This window comes from Lepidochelys olivacea (assembly GCF_965140295.1).
Source record: "Lepidochelys olivacea isolate rLepOli2 genome assembly, chromosome: 1".
Taxonomy (NCBI): Eukaryota; Metazoa; Chordata; order Testudines; family Cheloniidae; genus Lepidochelys; species Lepidochelys olivacea.
In genome coordinates, this window is record NC_140411.1 from 41,108,651 (window position 1) to 41,130,038 (window position 21,388).

The 21,388-nt window shown below is 38.1% G+C and overlaps 1 protein-coding gene across 2 annotated transcripts in view; it reads right to left on the minus strand.

Moving 5' to 3' along the window:
• Positions 1-21,388, minus strand: part of PSPC1 (paraspeckle component 1) — an 83,084-nt gene that overhangs the window by 39,234 nt on the left and 22,462 nt on the right. The window contains exon 7 of one of the 2 annotated variants that reach the window (XM_084638177.1): positions 843-900. The exons of the other annotated variant lie outside the window; for it this stretch is intronic. Within the exon in view, the coding sequence (XP_084494303.1) occupies positions 843-900 (58 nt within the window). The remainder of the gene's footprint in view (positions 1-842; positions 901-21,388) is intronic. 2 annotated transcript variants of the gene reach the window in all.

Sequence of the window (21,388 nt, forward strand, 5' to 3'; positions counted from 1 at the left end):
AGTTTATTTCAAGATTTTTTAATCAAAGATTATGAAGCTCAGTGAAAATACATATTCATGAGTAATCTATTTTAATAGAATTGATTCTTCACGAGACAGACTACTTGAATTTTAGTGTAGTTTAAAAGCAGATATTCTGCTTAGTCTAACTGAACACTTTTTTCACATTGACTGATTCAGTATGAAATAGAAGTGGTGATTACTCAAGCTATATATACAAAATAGTTTTATATTTTTAGCCTGAACATTCAGTTAATAAAAGCAGGTTTGTAACAGCAACAATATCACTGAGTTCAACAATAAAATTGCAAGACAATTTCCAGCTATTACTTGGGATAAAATTATTAAAGTTTAGCCCCCACAAAGTATTTAATTTCTTGTTAAGTAACACAGCAGTAAGAAGTGATTTAATAAAGCCATGAACAGAACTATGCTAAATCTGTTTAAATATACATTATATTTAACTTTTGTATTCAGATGCAAAATGTCCTCCCCCTCCCCCAAGTCTTCTTATAAACAGCAGAAACTGTTTCATGTTTTCCATCAAACAACATTTTTCAGGATATCATCTTCACTACCTTCGCCTGTTTTCCTACTTTGTAAATATCCAAATTTTTCTCCCACACACAGACTAAAATAAAATGCAAGTTCAGTAAATAGATACTTACTGCAAGAATCAGTTATTCAGACAAAATGGATGAGATTTTACATTACCCATCATTAAAATGTTTTTTCCTTACCACTAGCTCTTGTCACTAATGTATAATACCAATGAGTAACATGTACAGTCCCAAAGAATTGTAGTCTTATATTATAGAAGCCTATTTGCTTCAGATCCCTACCTCCCATGTTTATTGCTCCACGAGGACCCATATCACCCATTCTCATTTCCTGTTCTCTCTGAAAGTAAACATAGTTTTCATGGTCAACCTATCATGATTATTTTAACATTCCCATCTACTACAAAAAAAGCACAATTTTCTTTTATGTTTTAATTTCTTTCATCATATTTACAAAAAATACAGGAAATACAATTAAATATATTCTTCAATTGATATGAATTGGGATTATTTGGTAATAAACAAACAAGACAAAAGTACGTAAGTCTTATTAAAAGTTCCCTTAAACCTAATACAAATCTTACAGAGAAGTTTCATTAAACAGAAGCAAAGGTCTAACGATGCTACAGTAATTCTGTTTTTAGACCACGGCTTTAGAGTATTCTCTCAAAATAGTTTGCACTATTGCAGGGGGTGGGGGTGGGGAGGGAGGCAAAATTAATGTTCCTACAAGGTGCCAATTCATATCCTGAAACACTTGTCAACCACTTATCCACAGAAGCAGTACCACACTGCTCTGTTAATTTGCCTCACTACTGAAGTGAAAAGATCACCACAAGGAGCAGAGATGTCAATTTGTGCCAATCGTATTGATATTTTTTGGTTTTGTAACCAGTTAGGAACTAGGCATAGACCACCAATACATAAGGGCCACAAAACACCAAGCAGAAAATGACTTTCAGTTACAGCTGACTCAAGTGCTGGCTTAGACTGAAGCAGGTGACCTAGAGATGAAATGGGCCACATTTCATTACCAGTCCCAACCCATTTTATTTTGCCCTTAAAGACAGACTTGGAAGTCAGCAACATCTAGGTGAATTACTACACAATCTAGTATGAGGCACTACCAATTCCCACAGCACGCAAGACTAGAATTTACAGCATCTCAGACTCCATTGCACATAGCAAGTCTGATGAAAGGTGCTGTGCCAGAGCCAAATGTAGACCCAAATGTTTAGTTAAAGCAAGCTGCAATGGTACTGAACACCAAACTACATCAAAACCAGTGAATATCCAAAAGCAACCAGTTTTTGGTGTTTGGTTTTGAGGGGTAGGGGTTTTTTGTTTGTTTGTTTGTTTTTGTTTTTTTGTTTGTTTGTTTTTGGGGGGGGGTTGGAGACAGGAAGCATTTAGCATGTACATTATGTTTTAATTTAGGCTTTTAAAAAATCTTTTCGTCCTCAGTCAATCACACCAGCACTACGTGGCTTGCTACGTAATACTGCATGTCTTCAGTAAAGCAGTTAATGCTAAAGGATTTCACTTAAGGTGATGGTTTAGGGTGGGGTTTTTGTTTGTTTTTTAAACTAACTCCCCTTTCCCCCAAAAAAAACTGGTTAGTGAGAGTACTCAACAGTATCTACTGGGTTTTATTCAACTTTACTTTCATTGTAGTTTTGCTGCTGACTTTTAAAGGAGAGAGGTAATGTTTCAGGTTGCAGACCAAAGGACCACAAAATTTGACTGCAGATTGTTTGATGTCCATTTGTTTGTTATCATTGTAACAAATCTATTCTCTCATCTTCCCCAGTTGTGTCTGGTTGTAACAAACTTTTAGTGTCTTGTTAAATTTTAGTTTTTATACTCTTCAGAGCTGGGACATTCTCTTCTTCACTTGTTTTGTGAGGTACAAATAAAACACAAGGACACAAAAAACACATCAATGTGACAAAAGGAGGCATTTAGCTTCACAAAAAATCACTAAATATTAAGGGTTACTCTGTGGCTTGACTGATATAATTATTAACAGCCATATTATCCTTAAAAATCATTTATTCAGAATAAGACCACTTACTGAATTACAGCACAGTAGTCTGGATTTGGCCATGAGTGTCAAAAAATCTATCCCACATAAATGGTGTCCCAGAATACCTTAGGACAGTACAAAAGCAGGACTAAATTGCTCCTTTCCAGATCACTGGGCCCTTTTCTCTCTCTCTGGATGCTTGTCCTTTTGCCAGCAGAACCAGTTCTAGCCCCTGCAGACACCTGTCAGCTGTGCACAGCAGGGGTTTAAAGTGGAGCCAGCTGATACTGAGAAGGAAAGGTGGGCAGGAACATCTAAACTGCCAACACAGGAGCCTGTATGGGATAGGAGTTGTTGGGGAGAAGATCGGAAAAGAGGGCTGAGAAACTGAGGTAGCAACCAAGAGATTGGGAGGGGACAGAGTTTGCAATCCTATGGGACTCTGGGAGCCATGGAAGACAATTAAGAAGCCATGGGAAGAGAAGGCTGGACCATGAAGAGCATAGTAGGAGTCATATGGAGTGCAGAGAATGAATAATGGGGACAGAAGGGAGCAACACAATTTTCAAAGGACAACTCTTCAAATAAACCAAGGGTCTAGAGTGATTTAACTGCAAATGTTAGGTTATTCTTTCCTGCCTCTCACACACTTCTAAGAAAATAAATTTAAAACGTGCTGGAATGCAACTAAAAACCTCCAGTGGCCCCGATTTATCTGAAAAATTTGTCCCTAGAAAACTTCTTGGTATGTTGGCAATTATGGTTATAGTCCTGGGCAGCTGTAAGAGTCACATGAACCCCAAACAGAGTTTTTCTTGTAGGTTTTAGACTTTCTTATTTCAACACTGTAGAAGTTACATTGTATTCCCTGCATTTTTGTATCTTCATAGAATTTTAATTTTATGCATTCTCCCCCTTTTTTAGGATTTTATACAAAAGAAATTCCCGGAGCATGTACCAAACATGTACCCTAATATACAATTTAAAATCTACTTGCAGCTTGCCATTCCTCTGTATTAATTTTTACACACACACACACACAAGACCTTTAAAAACAGGAATATCAGTACCACTGGGCTACATAAATACACTAAGAATCTTTAAAGATATACACAGCTTTTTTAAAATATAAAAATATTAAAAGAATTTTTGAAGTCAATTGCTATAAAACTTCATGAAATTAAGAGGTATGGGGAAAAGTTTGTTGAGATGAGGGATGAAAGCATCTCCATCATCATTAAATGTCATCTCCCCTTTAGTATTAAAAAAGCATCAGAATGCAAGAGTTAAAGTACAGCCAAAGCAAGGTAATCACCACATTTTTTCCTAGGAAGTTTGCCTTCCAATTTCAGTAGCCTAAGGAACCAAAAAAATTCAAGTCTACATATGCTACATTATTCATCATAATAAAGCTGTAAATAGAAATATATTTGAAATGGACTATTCTGTGGAACAACAATGGCAGAAAGCAAGAATACCAGCAATGTAATATTTATATTGGGTTTATATCAGAAGGCAAACCATGTAATTCTCAACAGCACCCAGTGGCAGTGAATGCAAATCTTGACCAATCTAAGACCACTCACCTTCCCAGCTGAGATTAATGATCACAAGAGTAGCAAAATGAAAAGAAGGGAATTCAAAAAGAAACACTGCAATTTTGGTCCCAGAACACTTCCTGTGAAGTCACTTTAAATGTTATCCATTAAAATCAAGTTATTTTTTTAAAATATGGATGCAGTTATCAGACCATTTTAATTTTTCAAGCAAAACAAAACTCCGGTGACATCATGTTTTTCTCACTGTAAGGATATTCAATGTGTTAAATAGAAAAGAGGATTTGTTCCACAACAGAGGGGACTTTGACTACAATGTCAGATAAGTACAAATCTTTAGCACTTCAGTATCTCCCATGAAGTTTAAAAGAAACACTCTGGAAAAAATAGTCAATATTCCATTATAAGACTGAACATAATCCTTTGTGCACTAGCATGTATTGTTTAGTAGAAAAATGACCAGCTCAGAAGCTTGCAGTCCATTTCATTCAAAACTTCAACGTAGAGAGGCAATATTAACTCCATTCCAGAGACCACCTTGGGCAGCACATGAAATTCTATTTTGGGGTTACTGCTCCTAAAAAGGAGCCATTCCCTTCCCTCCCAACCCAGATTTTTGGAAATAGAACAGCAAATATGAACTGTTGTATTACACCAAATTTTCGATTAGGTCAGCTTTTAAGACCAAACAGATGAAGTAGACTTGAAAGGATTAGATTTTTATCAGCAAATATTGGTAAACATCAATTTCACTACACACGAAAACAGATGAAAAATATTTCCACCAATGTTAATTAAAATTTTCAGATTAATAAAAGAAAGAAAAATTTTGTTTAAGAACTTACCAGAGTTCGAATAAGGATCTTTATACTTTGTCAACATCACATGTCAAAATATACAATTTGTGTTTTAACTTTTTGAATCTTAATATCTGCTGTCATTAAGAACTACTGTCTGACATCCCCCCAGAATTTCCCACAATTATGAAAATTTAAATCAAAGTCTAATTTCCCCCCCACAAATAAACACTGATATCTGTTGAAATTATAAAAAATTAATTCTGCCAAGCCTGCCTTTAAGTATTAAATTCAACCAACTTACAAACTACTGCAAATGCGGATACTGTAAGAATCAAATCAATGAAACCTATAACAAACAACATATACTTTATATAAAATATTGACAAACAGACATCCCATGAAATCTTCATGTTGGAAAAAATATTACTAATGTTAGTAATAAGGGTAAAGATAGCTGGCCAAAAAATCTGATCTTTTAGGGAAAAAAGATACATTAATAATCTGTCCTAAGTGTAATACACACACACATATATATACACACACACACAGGGAGCGAGAAAATTGAAATGTAACAACTTCCTTAAAATCAGGTGGGCAGGAATAGCAGAAAAAACAGTACATGTTATTTAGGCCTGCACTTTTACAGAGGAACTCATCATTCCCCACAAGTTATCACTTTCAAGGAAACCTCCATGCTAAACTCCCTTGTCCTGTATGTTTTATTTTGGGAGGTACGTACGTGGGGGATGTCACCCACTTTTGTGGAACCTTCCCTTACTCCCCAGTCTAGATCCTAGCTGAGATAGAATCGAAGAGCATGTAAGACCAGTTAACGCTGCCTACAGTATTTAGTGTTCAGTCTTCAGCCAGTCTTACAAACAGAAGTTAAAATCACATAAGGATATTTCCTTGAACAGAAAGAGTACACCATATTTTAACACTTCCCAAGAGAAAATTTGCTAAAAAAAGTTACAATGTGATTGAAAATACACATTGATATTTAAGTCTAACACCATGCAAGTCAAGTTGTATAAAAATACACAGTAAAAATATGCGTAATAATTTAAATGTTAACTAATGCTAAAAATACTATGCACACGACCAACCCAAAAGCTAGATAGGGTTTCATTAGTAATGTACTATTTTATTAATAAACCCCTTCATAAATGTATCCTAGTGTCTCACCCATTGGCAGGCCATTAAAGACTGAACGGGAATATACAAATTAATGAAATTCAATATATTATCTTATGGGTTTGGTAAGACGAATATCTACTTTCAGATGGAAAGAAATCCATCTTTAAAAATCCACAGCTTTTTAAAAAAAATCCACCAATTCTCATTTTAAAAACTATAGGTTGTTAAATGCCTTTAGATGTGTGTGTGTGTGTGGGGATATTAAAGTAAAACTAACTTCATCTTGTAAAAACATTTAAATATTTTGAATATACTGAAACCAACAGAAAGTGCAAATTGTTTTCCAAAACTCTGAAGGCTTTGCTCACAAATTTCCACTTTTTATTCTATAATAAAAAAATTATTTGGGCTACTTTAGTTGAAGATGTTACCCGCTTTTTCAAAACACATTGATTTACTGCTCTACAGCATGGCTCACTACCCTTTCCTAAAATATGGGAATAAATTCTAGAAAGCATTTAAAATATTATTGCATTGGCTCAGCTCCCAGGAAACAACAGTACCATTTGGTAAAGTGCAAGCTTAATAATTATATCTAAAAGAATTAACGGAGCATCAGGTGAAACAAGAAATCAGCTAGCATACTAATTCCATTAACACTAGGTTTAGGGCAGCGGTTTTAACCTGTGTTTCGCAGACCACTGGGGGCAGCAGACAAGGGCTAGGATTTCCAAAGGGATCCACACTTCCATTTGAAATATTTTTAGGGGTCTGCAAATGAAAAAAGGATGAAAACCACTGGTTTAGGGTCTTCTTGCTGACTTTGTGCATCCACAGAAATATACGTTTTCCTTTAAACTCCTGTGTGGAACGCCTGCCCTGACCATGAAAAACAGATGCAATGTTTTATCTTGGGTGCCCTTTCATACCCAACATTGAAAAGTGTTAACTTCCTCTAATTTTGATCCCTTAAGTCTTGACTACACTAGGAAATTTTTGCAAAAAATTATCACTATTGCCAAGTCTGGTTCAGTTCCACTAATGTTAGCACATTAACAGCCCTAGTGCATATGAGCCAAACATGCTGTAATCTAACCATGGAAAGAGCAGATCTAATGAACAGTAGCCAACAACTCATCTACAGGAGAGCAGCAGCAGCTCAACAGAAAGGCTCCCATCCTTGCTAACACCACTGCTACTGAACAATTCTAGCCCCAATGAGAAATTTTAGCAAACTGTCCTTAATGTATACCAGGCTTTACATGCCAACACTACAGGAGTGGGTGGGTGAGATTCTATGGCCTGTGTTGTGCAGGAGGTCAGACTAGACTATCATAATGGTCCCTTCTGACCTTAAAGCCTATGATTCTATGATAAAAAAAACTCAGCTAATGTGATTATTTGGGTCACTGGACAGCCTGTCAGTGTAACCTTTCACTTATTTGAGAGCAGATTTGATTGGATGGTTGCAAATTTTGAATAAGCAAATAATTTAAGTTTATTGACTAGTATAAGAGATATAATTGCTGATGTGAGCAGTGTTTTTCATTGCTATCAATTTCTTAAAAGGCTGAATCTCATTATATGCCTTGTGAGATTTCACAGGTTTTTTATAAAACCTGATCCAGCAAGTATAAAGGCAGTTCAAGTTCTTTATTAGAACATACCTGTTTTTGTGCCTTGGCAAGGAAAGAAAATATTCCCATTTTCCAGGTAATATGCTTTCTGTGGATCATTCAAGACAACACAGACGCTGGGCTCTTTCCTCTCATTTCTTTTGCCAAGCAGGGTAACAAGCAATCACCATCCAAGATTTTCCTGCTCACAGGGTTCCCCCTCTCCTGCTTCTACACTTTGATGCCATCCATCTGGAAAAAAGTCTGCTGGCCTGCTACACCTTGGTAAGAGAGAGGGCAATTCTCTTACTGAAGCAAGGAAGAACGGGAGCGTCTAGAATCACGAGCAATAAAAGTGGGAAATATAATTTGTCTTTTTATGACTTGGTCCACAACAGCACAGGAATTGGTTTCTGATCAGAAAGATGTTATAAGAAAACATTAGGGCTGTCAAATTATTTTTTAAAAAAAGTCGCAATTAATCGTGAGAATTAAAAAAAAAAAAATCACAATATGCATTAACTGCGATTGACAGCACTAGAAAACATCAAAGGAGAACAAGAGACAAGGCTGAACTAGAAAAATCCTGAGGAAAAGGGAGGGGAATGAATAGAAAGAGGAATCTGTAGCCTCTTTGCCTATTCTACAAAAAAAAAAAGCTTCTCACAGAAGCCCAGCTGTAATCACTCCGTGGTCAATTACTCTATCTGGAGTCGCCTGCGCATTCAGAGCACAGTATCTATCCAAATCTATCATGCTCAGTGAGCTGAGGATGTTAGTGAAAATCCTGAGGGAGTTCTGGATAATATGTGTCAGGCTCCTAACTGTGAAAGGGCCTCCTGGATAGTTTTAATTTTTTAGCCAAGGTGCAAGGTTTGTGTGCAGCTATCTAGGAGACTCCTTATTCCTACCCTGAATAGCCTTTCAGCTGATGTTAGAGTACACACGGATGTCTGAGTTTATAGACAAGGTGGGTGAGGTAGTATCTTCTTTTGGACAAACTTCTTTCGGTCAGACACAAGCTTTTGGGCTTACACAGAGCTCTTCTTCAAGAGCAAGAAATGCAGAATCTACTTTAAGGAAGCAGATCCGATTATTTCCATAATTCTTTAGAAGGATACACAGTGCCTGAGCAGATTTAGCAAAACTTGAGAAGCTCACTACCAGAAATTTGGGAGATCCTTTCACTAAGAAAAAAGAACAGGAGTACCTGTGGCACCTTAGAGACCGATGGGACTGGGACTCACCACCGCAGCACCTCCTGTTCACTCTGGGAATTAGCTCAGTTAATGCGAAGCGCCCTCTGCCGGTAGTGTCCTGTCCGTCTCTCGGCCTAGATTGGCCGATCGACCCACGTTGCTCCCAGCTTGCGGCGTCCTCTTCAGGACAATGCCCTCCGGCAGTGCCCACTGCTCCGGTCTCACCCCCTTCCGGGGGTTTGGTGTTATCAGCAGTCCTTCTCTTCATCCGAGTCACAATGGCCAACTACACCCCAAAGTCTAACCCCCTTTTGGCAGAGATCTGATGCACTCCGTGATGGCCACTCCAAACGGCCAGGTGGACGTGCAAGGAGGAAGATGGGGGACCCAGGTCTGCCCTCTACTCTGGGTCCCGACCCAGGGACCCTTTGGCAGCAGCCTTCCTGCCTGCCCTCCTCCTCTCCCTTTGTCCATCTCTCTCCCTGGGCCATTTCCCCTTTGGCCCCTTTGCACCGGCTAGGCCCTTTTTCTCAGGGCCCACAGCCCGGCAGGAGTTCCCTTCTGCTCCCTCCACCTGCCCAGCACTGTGCTGTCCCTGGTGCTAGTCTCCTCACGCAGAAGACAGACCTTCACCTTCTGAAGGCCTGAGAGAGACTACCTGCTCTCTTCCTGGGCAGCCTTTATATAGGGCCTAGCCTAGCCCTGATTGGCTGGCTGTAATACTGGCCCTGATTGGCTCTCTAACAGCCCCCCCCGATTGGCTGCCGCCTTGCACAGCCACTCTGGCCTGTCATAGCCCAATCTGGCATGGGAGTCGGGCACCATCCTACCACAGAGACTAACAAATTTATTAGAGCATAAGCTTTCGTGGGCTACAGCCCACTTCATCGGATGCACAGAATGGAACGTATAGTAAGAAGATATATATATATACCCATACAGAGAAGGTGGAAGTTGCCATACAAACTGTAAGAGGCTAATTAATTAAGATGAGCTATTATCAGCAGAAGAAAAACACTTCTGTAGTGATAATCAAGATGGCCTATTTAGACAGTTCACAAGAACGTATGAGGATACTTAACATGGGGAAACAGATTTAATATGTGTAATGACCCCGCCACTTCCAGTCTCTATTCAAACCCAAGTTAATGGTATCTAGTTTGCATATTAATTCAAGCTCAGCAGTTTCTCATTGGAGTCTGTTTTTGAAGCTTTTCTGTTGCAAAATTGCCACCCTTAAATCTTTTACTGAGTGGCCAGAGAGGCTGAAGTGTTCTACCGGTTTTTGAATGTTATGATTCCTGATGTCAGATTTGTGTCCATTTATTCTTTTACGCAGAGACTGTCCGGTTTGGCCAATGTACATCCTCACACCTTTTTGTAAACTGTCTAAATGGGCCATCTTGATTATTACTACAAAAGTGTTTTTCACCTGCTGATAATAGCTCATCTTAATTAATTAGCCTCTTGCAGTTTGTATGGCAACTTCCATCTTCTCTGTATGTGTTTGTGTGTATATATATATATATATATATATATATATATAAAATTTCTTACTATATGTTCCATTCTGTGCATCCGATGAAGTGGGTTGTATGCTCTAATAAATTTGTTAGTCTCTAAAGTACCACAAGTACTCCTGTTTTTTTGCAGATACAGACTAACACGGCTGCTACTCTGAAACCTTTCACTAAGTAAAGGGTTTACATACGACCTAAACAGGGCTAAAATGACAGAGTAGCCCAACAAGCCCCTCTCAGACTTTAAGCAATACCTGGAAGAAGTTAATGCCTCCTACTAAAGATCAGTAGCCAGGAAGGATACAAAGTATTTCACAGTTTGTTGTGAATTTCTTTTTGTGGGGGGACAGCAGAGGAGTTCTCTCTTTTACTATTCCAGAACCTGCCTCTCTCCACTGCTGCATTAAGCAGAGCTTTTCTACCCTTTAGGCAAACCAAGTGCTTGTTTTAGGGGGTTTTTTTCCCCCCTAGTCATAGCTCCAGAAATTGCTTCAGTCACTGAGCAGGAGACCACAGAAAACACTTTAGACTCTTGCAGGAAAGTAAGTAGCATTCAGGAGAAGGTTCTTCTTTTTCTCTACTAGCCTTCTGTGGTCAAAAGACAAATGCTGGTCACATGGGAAGTCGAGCTGGTCCGGAATATTTCAACAAAATGTTATTCCTCAGAAAATGCTGATTTGCCAAAACCAAAAAGGTTGGTTTTGACAAATTTCCAGTTTAAAAACTTTTGTAAAGTTTCAAAATTGTCAAAATGTCCCATTTTGATACCTTCTAAATGAAACTTTTTCAGAGCATATAACTTTCAATATTTAAGTTAATTTACAGTAAAAAATGAAAGCGTAAAAAACTGACTTTTGATTCACAAAAAATTGAGATTTTGATTTTTTGATGTGATAAGGGATGGGAAAAATGTTCAAAAACTCATATCACAGGATGGGAAAAATACTTCTTGCTGAGTTCGAGTCAGAAGCAGCCAGAGAGGTCACTTTCCTGTATGTTGTTCTAAGTAAGGCAGGAATCTGACTGGAGAAGTGTAAGACTGAACTCAGAGCAGGAAAATTGTGGACAATGACTGGCCATCATCGTGCCTGCTTGGGCAAGTGAAGGGTGGAGGAGCCCAATGACAGCACTGGCAGTCTGAGCCAGAAATATTTTCCAGGACAACATACTGGGGTATAAGTCTCTCCCCTGACTATGCAAGGAGGTTTCTCATTGATCCGGCAAAAATTCCCCTCAAATTTAAAACAGTCAAATATAAAAACTTTTGACAACAAAATGCAACTCTTCTGAACAAAAGCTCAGTCTTACTACAGTTTATACCCCACTTAATGTATTTTAGTGTACAATGGCAATTTAGTGTACAATTAAGCAGAACTAAGTTACTGTCTTCACAAGGAGACTTTTTCCTCTGATCACTTTGAAATAAACTTGACTCTTAAACAACATACTGTTTTGTATGATTGTGCAGAAGAGGCACCCAAGAAAAAGTCTACTGTAGGAGCACTGGAGAAATTCAGTCAGACTATTGCTTAAGTGCCTCTTGCCTATTCAGAGACAACTCTCATCCAGCCCCACCGCAGAAGACCAGGCAAACTTCACTCTACATTCTTGCCCAAGGTCTTTTTGAATTCTTAACCTGGAGTCTCCTTTGACAGACTGTGCAATACCATCCTGGCTCTAGAAACTAAATTTGATTCCTGTGACGCTTTACAGAAAATTTGAGACAAAATTTCATATAGTCAAACAAAAATCTTTCATTTGGACAATGCCATATCCCAAACCAAAAATGCAAGTGATAATGGATGGCAAGAATTTCCTTATATTCTTATTCTGATGATGCTTAGAACTTTGTTGATTCAAACCCAAAACTTGTAGCCTAAAACTAGGAAAGGTTTAAAATCTGTTGATCTATTACAAAACTTCATTCCAAATTTGGAAATTTTTATATATTCTTTGTCAATTGACATTTCAGCCTTTTTTCTGTAATTGTTTATACTTTCCTGCATTTGTGAAAAGTATATTCAGGATTAGCCTTAAGATTTAGAAGTTTTCTGGAGTAAATTTTTATACCTGGTCTTTTTACATTATAATAATAAACATTTGCTGTTCCTTCATAGGATATCAAAGTGCTATACAAAAGGTGGGTATTTACAGATGGAGAAGATTAGGAACAGACACATTAAAAGACAGATTCTGCCATTTTTACTCAAGTTGTTTTCAATTGACTGAGTTCTCACAAAACAAGGTTATACTGTCCATAAATATGGGTGGAAGAATCTCCCGCTATATGAACTGCTCACCATCACAGTCTACTCAGGAGTAAAAAGAAAAGGAGTACTTGTGGCACCTTAGAGGAGTAGAATCCCAGTTTCCCCAATTTTCAGCTCCCTGCTCTAGCCCTACTGTCCCCCTCTTCTAGACTCAGCCACTAGAATCTAATCTGTTAAGAAAATCCCCCAGCCCCAAAGATTTTTTAATGTCCATTGTGCAGGACTTCATAGATCTGGTGCTCACTAAATGGAACAAAATGATTTTATGGAGCTGAAGGGTTTTTGGTTTGGGGTTTTTTTTTTTTTTTTTTAAAGCAGACCCTATGTTTTCCCATTATCTAGGGAAATATTTAAGTATACATATTGATTCACACACACGCGCGCACACACACACAATGTATAACTGTGGGTGTATATATACCAACTTATAGAGAAGACAACTTGTGTTCTTTGTACAGATAACTGGTTATTTACACTCCTTTTTCAAACAAAGGTGCTGATGTCAGGGTCTCCTCCTCTCTCCCTGCCCCTGTATCCCATCTCCACAGAGTGCAGGGGAGGGGAGAGAAGGAGCTTGCTGGCAGCTGCTGCTGTGTCTTAACTTGCTGATCCACTTAAAAGGGCAGCGTACTTAAAGTAGAGTCAGAAAACTTAAAGGAGCAACGAGCATCTGTCTGTCACACACACACACACGCTGTGTGTCTGTCAAACACACGCACTCTGTCTTTCACGCTCACCTCCCAACACATACTTGTACTGTTGTTTTTACTTCTTGATACTGTACTTCTTTCAAAGTGTGTGATTTTAGTTTTTTGACTGGTCTATGCATTTCATAATTTTTATTTCTCTCTTATGCTTAAATTTAATTATTTGAGTAGTGAGTTCTAAAATGCCTAACCTGGCCTTGCTGGAATAATTACCCCTATGTTAACTTTTTAAAAATATATATATCATATCTAGTTTTCTGGTTTCTACTGGTGACACACATTACCTTGATATGGTGCACATAACAAAATTCATTCCACACATGGATGGAAAAAATTAGAGGGTACGCAGATGGGTACTCTCTCTTAAAAAACAGAAGTTAATATCACACAGGCATTTCTATTCTCTCCCCCTGCCTTTTTTCCCCATTATTCAAAGCACCATTCGAAATAGGCTCCTTCTCCCACAGAGGATACCGCATCCCAAGCTCACAAAGCAGCTTGTGCTGACTAGCTCTCCTTTGCTTCTGGGAACTACTTCAAGATAACCTCGCAAAGGAAAAAACTGGACTTGTGCCCTTTTTTGCTTCTTAATTGTGTATAAACTAGGACTGAAAGGGTTTATTTAAAAAACCTGCTTTTTACTTAGAAATTCAGGATCTCTCTCGAAGACTATGTTGACTGGAATGCTAATGAAATTACACCACCACAAGAGCCCAGAGAATTTTAGTACTGTGTTTGTTATCAATCCAACTTTAACAGCTAACCTTTCAATAACGAAAGTCTTGATTCAACACCCTCAGAACTTCAATTAAAATATAAAGAGCTCACACTAAACATCTCTTAGAGCTCTTGCTGATCTATTGGATCTATCCATCAAAACAAGAGAAGTTTAGATTTTACATTCCTGATGTAAATCTTTTTATGTTTTTCGTCTTAAACAACTAAGTCTTTCAGGCCTTCTTTATATATCAAAACTAAGAGGGCATAAGCTCAATTCTTTTTTTAAAAAAAGTGTTTGCAAGTCACTTTAAAAAACACATTTTTTAAAAGCAAATGAGAATCAAACAGTTCCTACATTTTTATTCTTAGTTCCCAGGAGCTGTAAAGCACAGCTTAAGAACTGAGGAAGCAGCAGGCATGAAAAAAATCTAGCTTCATGTTCCTCACTACCATTTCAATTACTCCAAAAATGTAAACTTACAAAAAAAAAAACGAATTCAATAATAATCCATCTTACCATATTTGTTGCTATTTAAACACAGGATAAACATCATACCAATTTGTGACCAGAGTTTCATACACACTTATTGCTTACAATGTACTAGTGACAAAAATCAACTATTTTGAGAAATAAAATAGTGCTTACCTGTAAAAATAGTTATTTAAAAGCAATATCCACTTTATCCAAGCTCATGGTGTGTCCTGATGTTCAAATGTCCAGGAATGGATATTAAAGGATTTTATGCAATAACTTATCCTCCAGTCATTTATTTTATATTTGATTTAACTAACAGTAGTAGTTTGACATCATAGTAGTTGAATCTCAAGGAAAACTGGAGGATGTGTTGCAATATGGAGAATAGATTACCTTCAGAGAACCTCAGTTACAAACTTTTCAATTAATTCCATACTCCACAAATCCCCACCTGTGGAGGCTGCAGAGATGAAGAGCTGTCTTACCCAGTAAGAGAGAAAGCTGGATTAACTGTACCACCTGTACATGTAGAAATACAGCAAAAAAATCTTAACTTTAAAGTTACGAAATTTTAAAACAATGCAATGTTTAATACATTATATACATTAACAATGCATATGACAGAGGAGCTAATTAAGTCTTTGGACCCAGATAGAGGGGGCTTTAGATACTTGAAAAGAACTGTCTATATTCTGAAGATTAAATTTAAGATATGAGATGCCATGACAAGATAGAAAAATCGAATTAAAAGTATACCCAATTGGTTCCAGGGAGAACCCCCAAAAATTTTTTTAAAAAATCACTTCTCATAGTTGAAGTGCAACAGACACACAAAATGAAATTCTGGTACTATTTTTTGATGAAACGTGAAATATAACCCCACTGCCTTATCTTTACAAAATTTTGAAAGAGAGGAAGAGGAGCAGAGCCAATTTCAAAGCCTGGCAAACACAATATTTCTTTTCAGCAGAAAGCTTAACTATTTTTCCAGTTTAAATGTTTTTCTTACAATGGAACATGTACTGTTTCACAGTATATACTGGCAATTAGTTATATATTTCTAATATGTTTTATCATACAATCAACTTGGGTAGTGCCAAACATTTTGGACATGCATCACCACAACCAAATTATTTATTGTATACCACAATATAGGCAAAAGACAAATTTTCAAACAGAGGTGGAAACATCGCAACTCTCATAATCACACTGAAGTTCTTATAAGGATACTTTCAGCATAAATCTTTATATACTGAACTGATAACTTGCATATAAATAAGGCCCTACCAAATTCACAGCCATGTAAAGTGCATCACGGACCTTGAAATCTGGTCTTTTGTGTGCTTTTATCCTATACTATTCAGATTTCCCAGGGGGAGACCAGCATATCTCAAATTGGGGGTCCTGCCCAAAAGGGAGTTGGGGGAGGCAGGGGGTGTGTCTCGCAAGGCTATTTTAGGGGGGTTGCAGTACTGCCACCATTATTTGTGCACTGCCTTCAGAGCTCAGTGGCTGGAGAGTGGCAACTGTTGTCCAGCCGCCCAGCTCTGAAAGAAGCGCCCCGCCAGCAGCAGTGCAGAAGTAAGGGTGGCAATACCATACTGTGCCACTCTTACTTCTGCGATGCTGCCTTCAAAGTTGGGTGGCCGGAGAGTGGCAGCCGCTGACTGAGGGCCCAGCTCTGCAGGTAGCAACAGAGAAGTAAGGGTGGCAATACCATACCATGCCATCCTTACTTCTATGCTGCTGCTGGCAGCAGCTCTGCCTTCACAGCTGGGCACCCGGCCAGCAGCCGCCGCTCTCCAGTTGCCCAGCTCTGAAGGCAGCACCGCTGTGACCAACAGCACAGAAGTAAGGGTAGCAGTACCGCAACCCCACCCCTACAATAACCATGCAACCCCTCCACAACTCCTTTTTGGGTCAGGACCCCAACAATTAGAACACTATGAAATTTCAGATTTAAATAGCTGAAATAATTACATTTACTATTTTAAAAATCCTATGACCATGAACTTGACCAAAATGGACCGTGAATTTGGTAGGGACCTACATATAAAATAATGTTGCAGACTGAAAGGATGTGTCCCTGGTTGGGGAAGTAAAAATATTTTACTTGCAAATTATATTTCTCTGACAGGTTTTAGAGAGGTCAGTCCATACATACATCGCCTTTAACTACACCACACACTGTAAAGCAGAAAGAAGCACCAATGACATGACAAGTTTTATTGGCACGAAGCCAGGCACCATCCCATCTCTCCCTAAATTTCCAACAACCACTGCCATACAGATTAGAAGACTGTTAACTATTCAAACTGAGAGAGAAGGGTGTATAACACAAGTCTCAGCAAACGAGGAAGCAAATTATATGAATGAAACTAATACAGAAAAGTATTAGTATTTAATTTATTCACGAGACAAAAATGCAATACATCAAACTGAGCCGACTATATGGTAAGCAAAACCTATACTAAAATAGAGGTGAGTACTAAAAAAAAAAAAGTAAGTTGATAATTTGGACTAATCCAAATGAAGTGAAATACTGTTTAAAATTTAAAAATGACATCCTCACTGATTCAGACCAGTCTATACAATCTTGCTTAAGCGTAAAAACAGCACTTTTCATCCCAACATCTGAGGTAGCTTTACAAAGGAGAGGTACTGAGATCTCTGCCCTGACTGCTGATGCCTGCAGGCCTGTTTTTACAAATTGCAGGTATGTACTGGAGCCAAACTTAGTTAGGGATTCCCTGTTAGGAATTACTGTTAGATGTTTAAGAATATTGTACTGTGTGTGTTTGTGATGTATATATGGGGGGAGGAGGAAGGGAGCAGCTGCTCAAAATCCTTGAGTGAGTTCAGCCAAACCCAGAGGAAGACAGCCATTATGAAGGAGAGGTGAAGTTCTTTGCCCTGAGGGCTAATGGTGATAGACCTACTTTTACTAGCTGCAGTAAGAAAATAACTACAAGGAGAAGGATTCCCGCCTATTCAAAGAACTGGGCACCTGTCACTTGTTCAGAGCAGGATGGTGCAGTGACATAAATGCCCAAACAGCAGATCACAGTTTTAAATGCATAGGATTTGTGTCCCGTGTACCATTTGGTACTGAAGAAATCTTCCCTCTCCCCGTCACCCTCCTCCCAATTACATATACAACACAAACACACACAGTACAGTATGTTTGATACTGTTTTTGTTTGCACGGTATTTACTGTATTGCTATAACATCATGTTTAAATGTATAAGGACTCTTAATTAACCCGCACACTGTCTTCCCATAATTTTTAGTCTGAGCAGTTTTACTACATTGTTGTGCTCTTATTTCAAACCGGAGCAACTCAGGATATGGACATCCACTACTGTCCAAATCTGCACATTTATCTTCTCTGTTACGATTTACAGGTGGGCGTGCCACTGTCAAAATAGACTGAACCCACTCACTATTCCTGCAGTAAAATGGAATTATAGGGGTACTTGTAAAATCAAACTTTAGTGGATTACACCTGGCATTACGCAAATGTACAGAAAAACATGATCCCTGTCATAAAGAATTTACAATTAACCTAATTAAAGATATAAGTGTAATACATAAGCAAGGGCAAGATGTCAGGACGCACGTAGTGGTGTCAATAAAGTGAGGGTAGGATTCTAATCCCTGTCATAGGCTGAATTGAGGACCAAAATGCAGCTCTGTAGGTCTCATCCATGAAGGGCTCCTCTTTCTGGACTGGTCTTTGTTAGAAAATTTTATTTGTTTTAACTTGGAGCACTCAAGTCAGATTACAATTTTGACCAGAACATATCCTGATCTATTTTGATCACCAAGATGTATTCAGCAACATGTTATCTAATCCGAGTGCTCCCAACTGCGTTCCAGCATAAAATTCTATAATGTATGCCCTTTTATCTTACAAGACAGCTGTTGATCTCACTGAGTGACCCTTAACATTGCAGTCGGCACCTTCTAAAAACAAGCTTCTTTAAATTGCAGACTTCAACCCATTTGGTTGACAGCCTTTGGAAGCTTTAAAACTATTTCTGGATTCATCGAGCCAGTCAGACATTCATCTGAACACTTATGAAAAAGAACTAGTACACAAACTTACTGTTTTCTTAATAATCATGTAAAAGGCTGCTAAAAGAAAAGAGCAACTCACTACTCTAGGGAAAACAATGGCAACTAGAACTAAATTTAAAGTGTGCCAACAGGCTCAAAGGGAGACATACACAGAGCTGCAAGAACTAATTTCAGTATTTCTTATGGGAGGTCTGAGATTAAAATTATCAGACAATAAGAGCATTAGCCTCTACTGAATAACCGGTGACAGCATAAAGCTTAGGTTTGTAAAGCACAAAACTGAAGCTTGAGTAATTCTCAATGTTAATCAAAACAGTTACAAAAAAGATAGAGGATTTTTACTTAAAAGGACAACACACAACTTGACATCAAAAGACACTCACAAAATCATCATATAATGCAAATCCTGGTTCTCCTAAAATTAAGTAATTTAACCCCACTGTTACTGAATAGTTACTTTCACACATCAAGCCTTAGCATCTGTAAGTCCAAGAGAAGGTCTATGTCCCAGAAAAAAAAGATGGGAAGCTGTGGGAGAGTCTGCACCCGTATCTAAACAGGTAACCCAGATCTGCAAACCAGGTTTCCTTGTATTCACTGAGAATGTTAATAGTTCCATCGATGGGTGCCAAAACTGAATTCCAGAGATGCGAATATTGACAAGAAAAGATACCATTCCCCTGGATATACTTATCCTACCTGCTAGATGGTAGATTATCCCTCACTCTAGATAATAGGTTCTTAGAACAATTACAAACTTTCGTAACCACAGAAACAGGAGACTGGATTGTTAATCAAGCCAAGTATTCTCAATCTCAAGAGAATCTGCACAGATATGATTTCTATGGCTCAGACAGATGGACAAATCGGGCTAAAACTTAAAAGTTTCTCTCTTCTCAGCTTGTGTGTGTGTATATATCTATATATATATATATATATATATGGGGGGAAACTGATCAAAGCAAACTGATCCTCACTAATTGGGGGAGGGAGGAGAAAAGGGCTGGGCGAATAACTAATTTTGGTCCCATTTAAAAAAAACAGATTTACACTTTCTAGTGACAGACCACCTGATCCTCTTCAAAAATCTCCTGATCCTCTCTCTATATATATAAAAAAGCACCTGATCCTCTTCAAAAAGCTGCCCTAATTTGCTGATGAAGTTCTGGAAGCAGTGTTATCAGAGAGAAAAGATTTGCTGGAGCAGTATGCTCCTGCAGGAGTCCAATGTTGGGAATCAGACTTTTCTGGTGGTCACTTATGGAGAGCTTCATAACTGGCAATGTAAATTTAGTGTCCAGGACTTGAGCATTAACAGTAAATGCTGGAATGAAACTGCATCATTTGATTTCATCCGCCTCACAGAAAAGGAGGGGGCTTCACCGTTATCAGACACAAAATGGATGAAGCAGGACATCATAAGTAAATAAAATCATGTGATAGTATAAAATGAGCATGCAAACCACAATTAACTCAAAATATTTGTGTCAGCTGTATTTAAGGTCTCTGTTGGCATGCTAGTGCTGTCTAGGGCTCTAAACAAGATGTTTATCAACTCACCTTGAGTGCATTTGCATACACAAGAAATATATTTACAAGAACTTTTCTTCAGTTTCTTGATTTGTCAACCATATTGAAAGAACGAAACCAAGAAAACTAGATATAAAAGTATAGAAAAAGGAACTGGTGAGAGACTAGCCTCTGTGCCTTCTGCAACACTCAACAAAACTGTGAGTCTGAAGAAACAGTTGCATGGATTAACACTAGTAATTTCTGCTTATTTTACTGTGATCCTGCCCACTGCATGATGCAGACAAAAGCTTAGTATGTATGAACTGACAAGTCTTCTAAATTCTATTTTATAAAGTCACCTGTTTGTATGTTCTTATGAAAAAACTGAAATTTAATGTACATTTTGTTCAAAAATATTCTGTACAAACACTGAAAATATGACTGCAACATTAAACTAAAAAGAACTAACCAAGATTAAAACCATATACTGAATACCTCCAAATAACCTGGGTAAGACTATTTTTGCACATATCAAAGGAAAATCAAAACCTTTTTACTCAATACTATGTTCTAAAGAATCAAAACATTCCTACTCACCCTGTATGAAGTGCGAGTTACAACTAAAATTCAAGTTTTTCTTTAAATGAGTACATCTGAACCAAAGTCGGTGGTTACTATATTATTGAAAAATGACACGTGTTTAGAAGCCCAATATAAGACTAGAAATCAGTTCCCCACCTGCATAAAATACTATCTCAGCAAGGGAAAAAATTCTGCTTGATTTGTTTTTGAAAGTTTTCCTACCACAAAGCAGGATGCTGGAATTCTCTTACTGACCTATTCCTGACGTTCCCAAACTGTGTATATAACCTTGTTTGAAGTGGTACACTGGAACAGGGTGGTCTGTCCCCCTTTAAGGGGAAATGAGGCCCAAGGCCAGCCAAACCCTGTTCCATTACATAGCCCCTCTAAGGAAAAAGATATTCAGGAGAGCAGCAAACTAACTGAGGCATGGGAGCCAGGTGTTAGATAGCTACCTCTTTAATACCATAAAATCCAGCTATTAGGTGACTTCCAAGAAGATTAAGGAGAGGGTGGACATCTTGGAAAGCAGAATGGCAGGGGAGCACTGAGTCAGGAGATAACACTCCTTGACAGGGGAACCAGAATCAGAAGGGAAGCTGGTAGGCTGGGGAAGCCTGCCTGAAT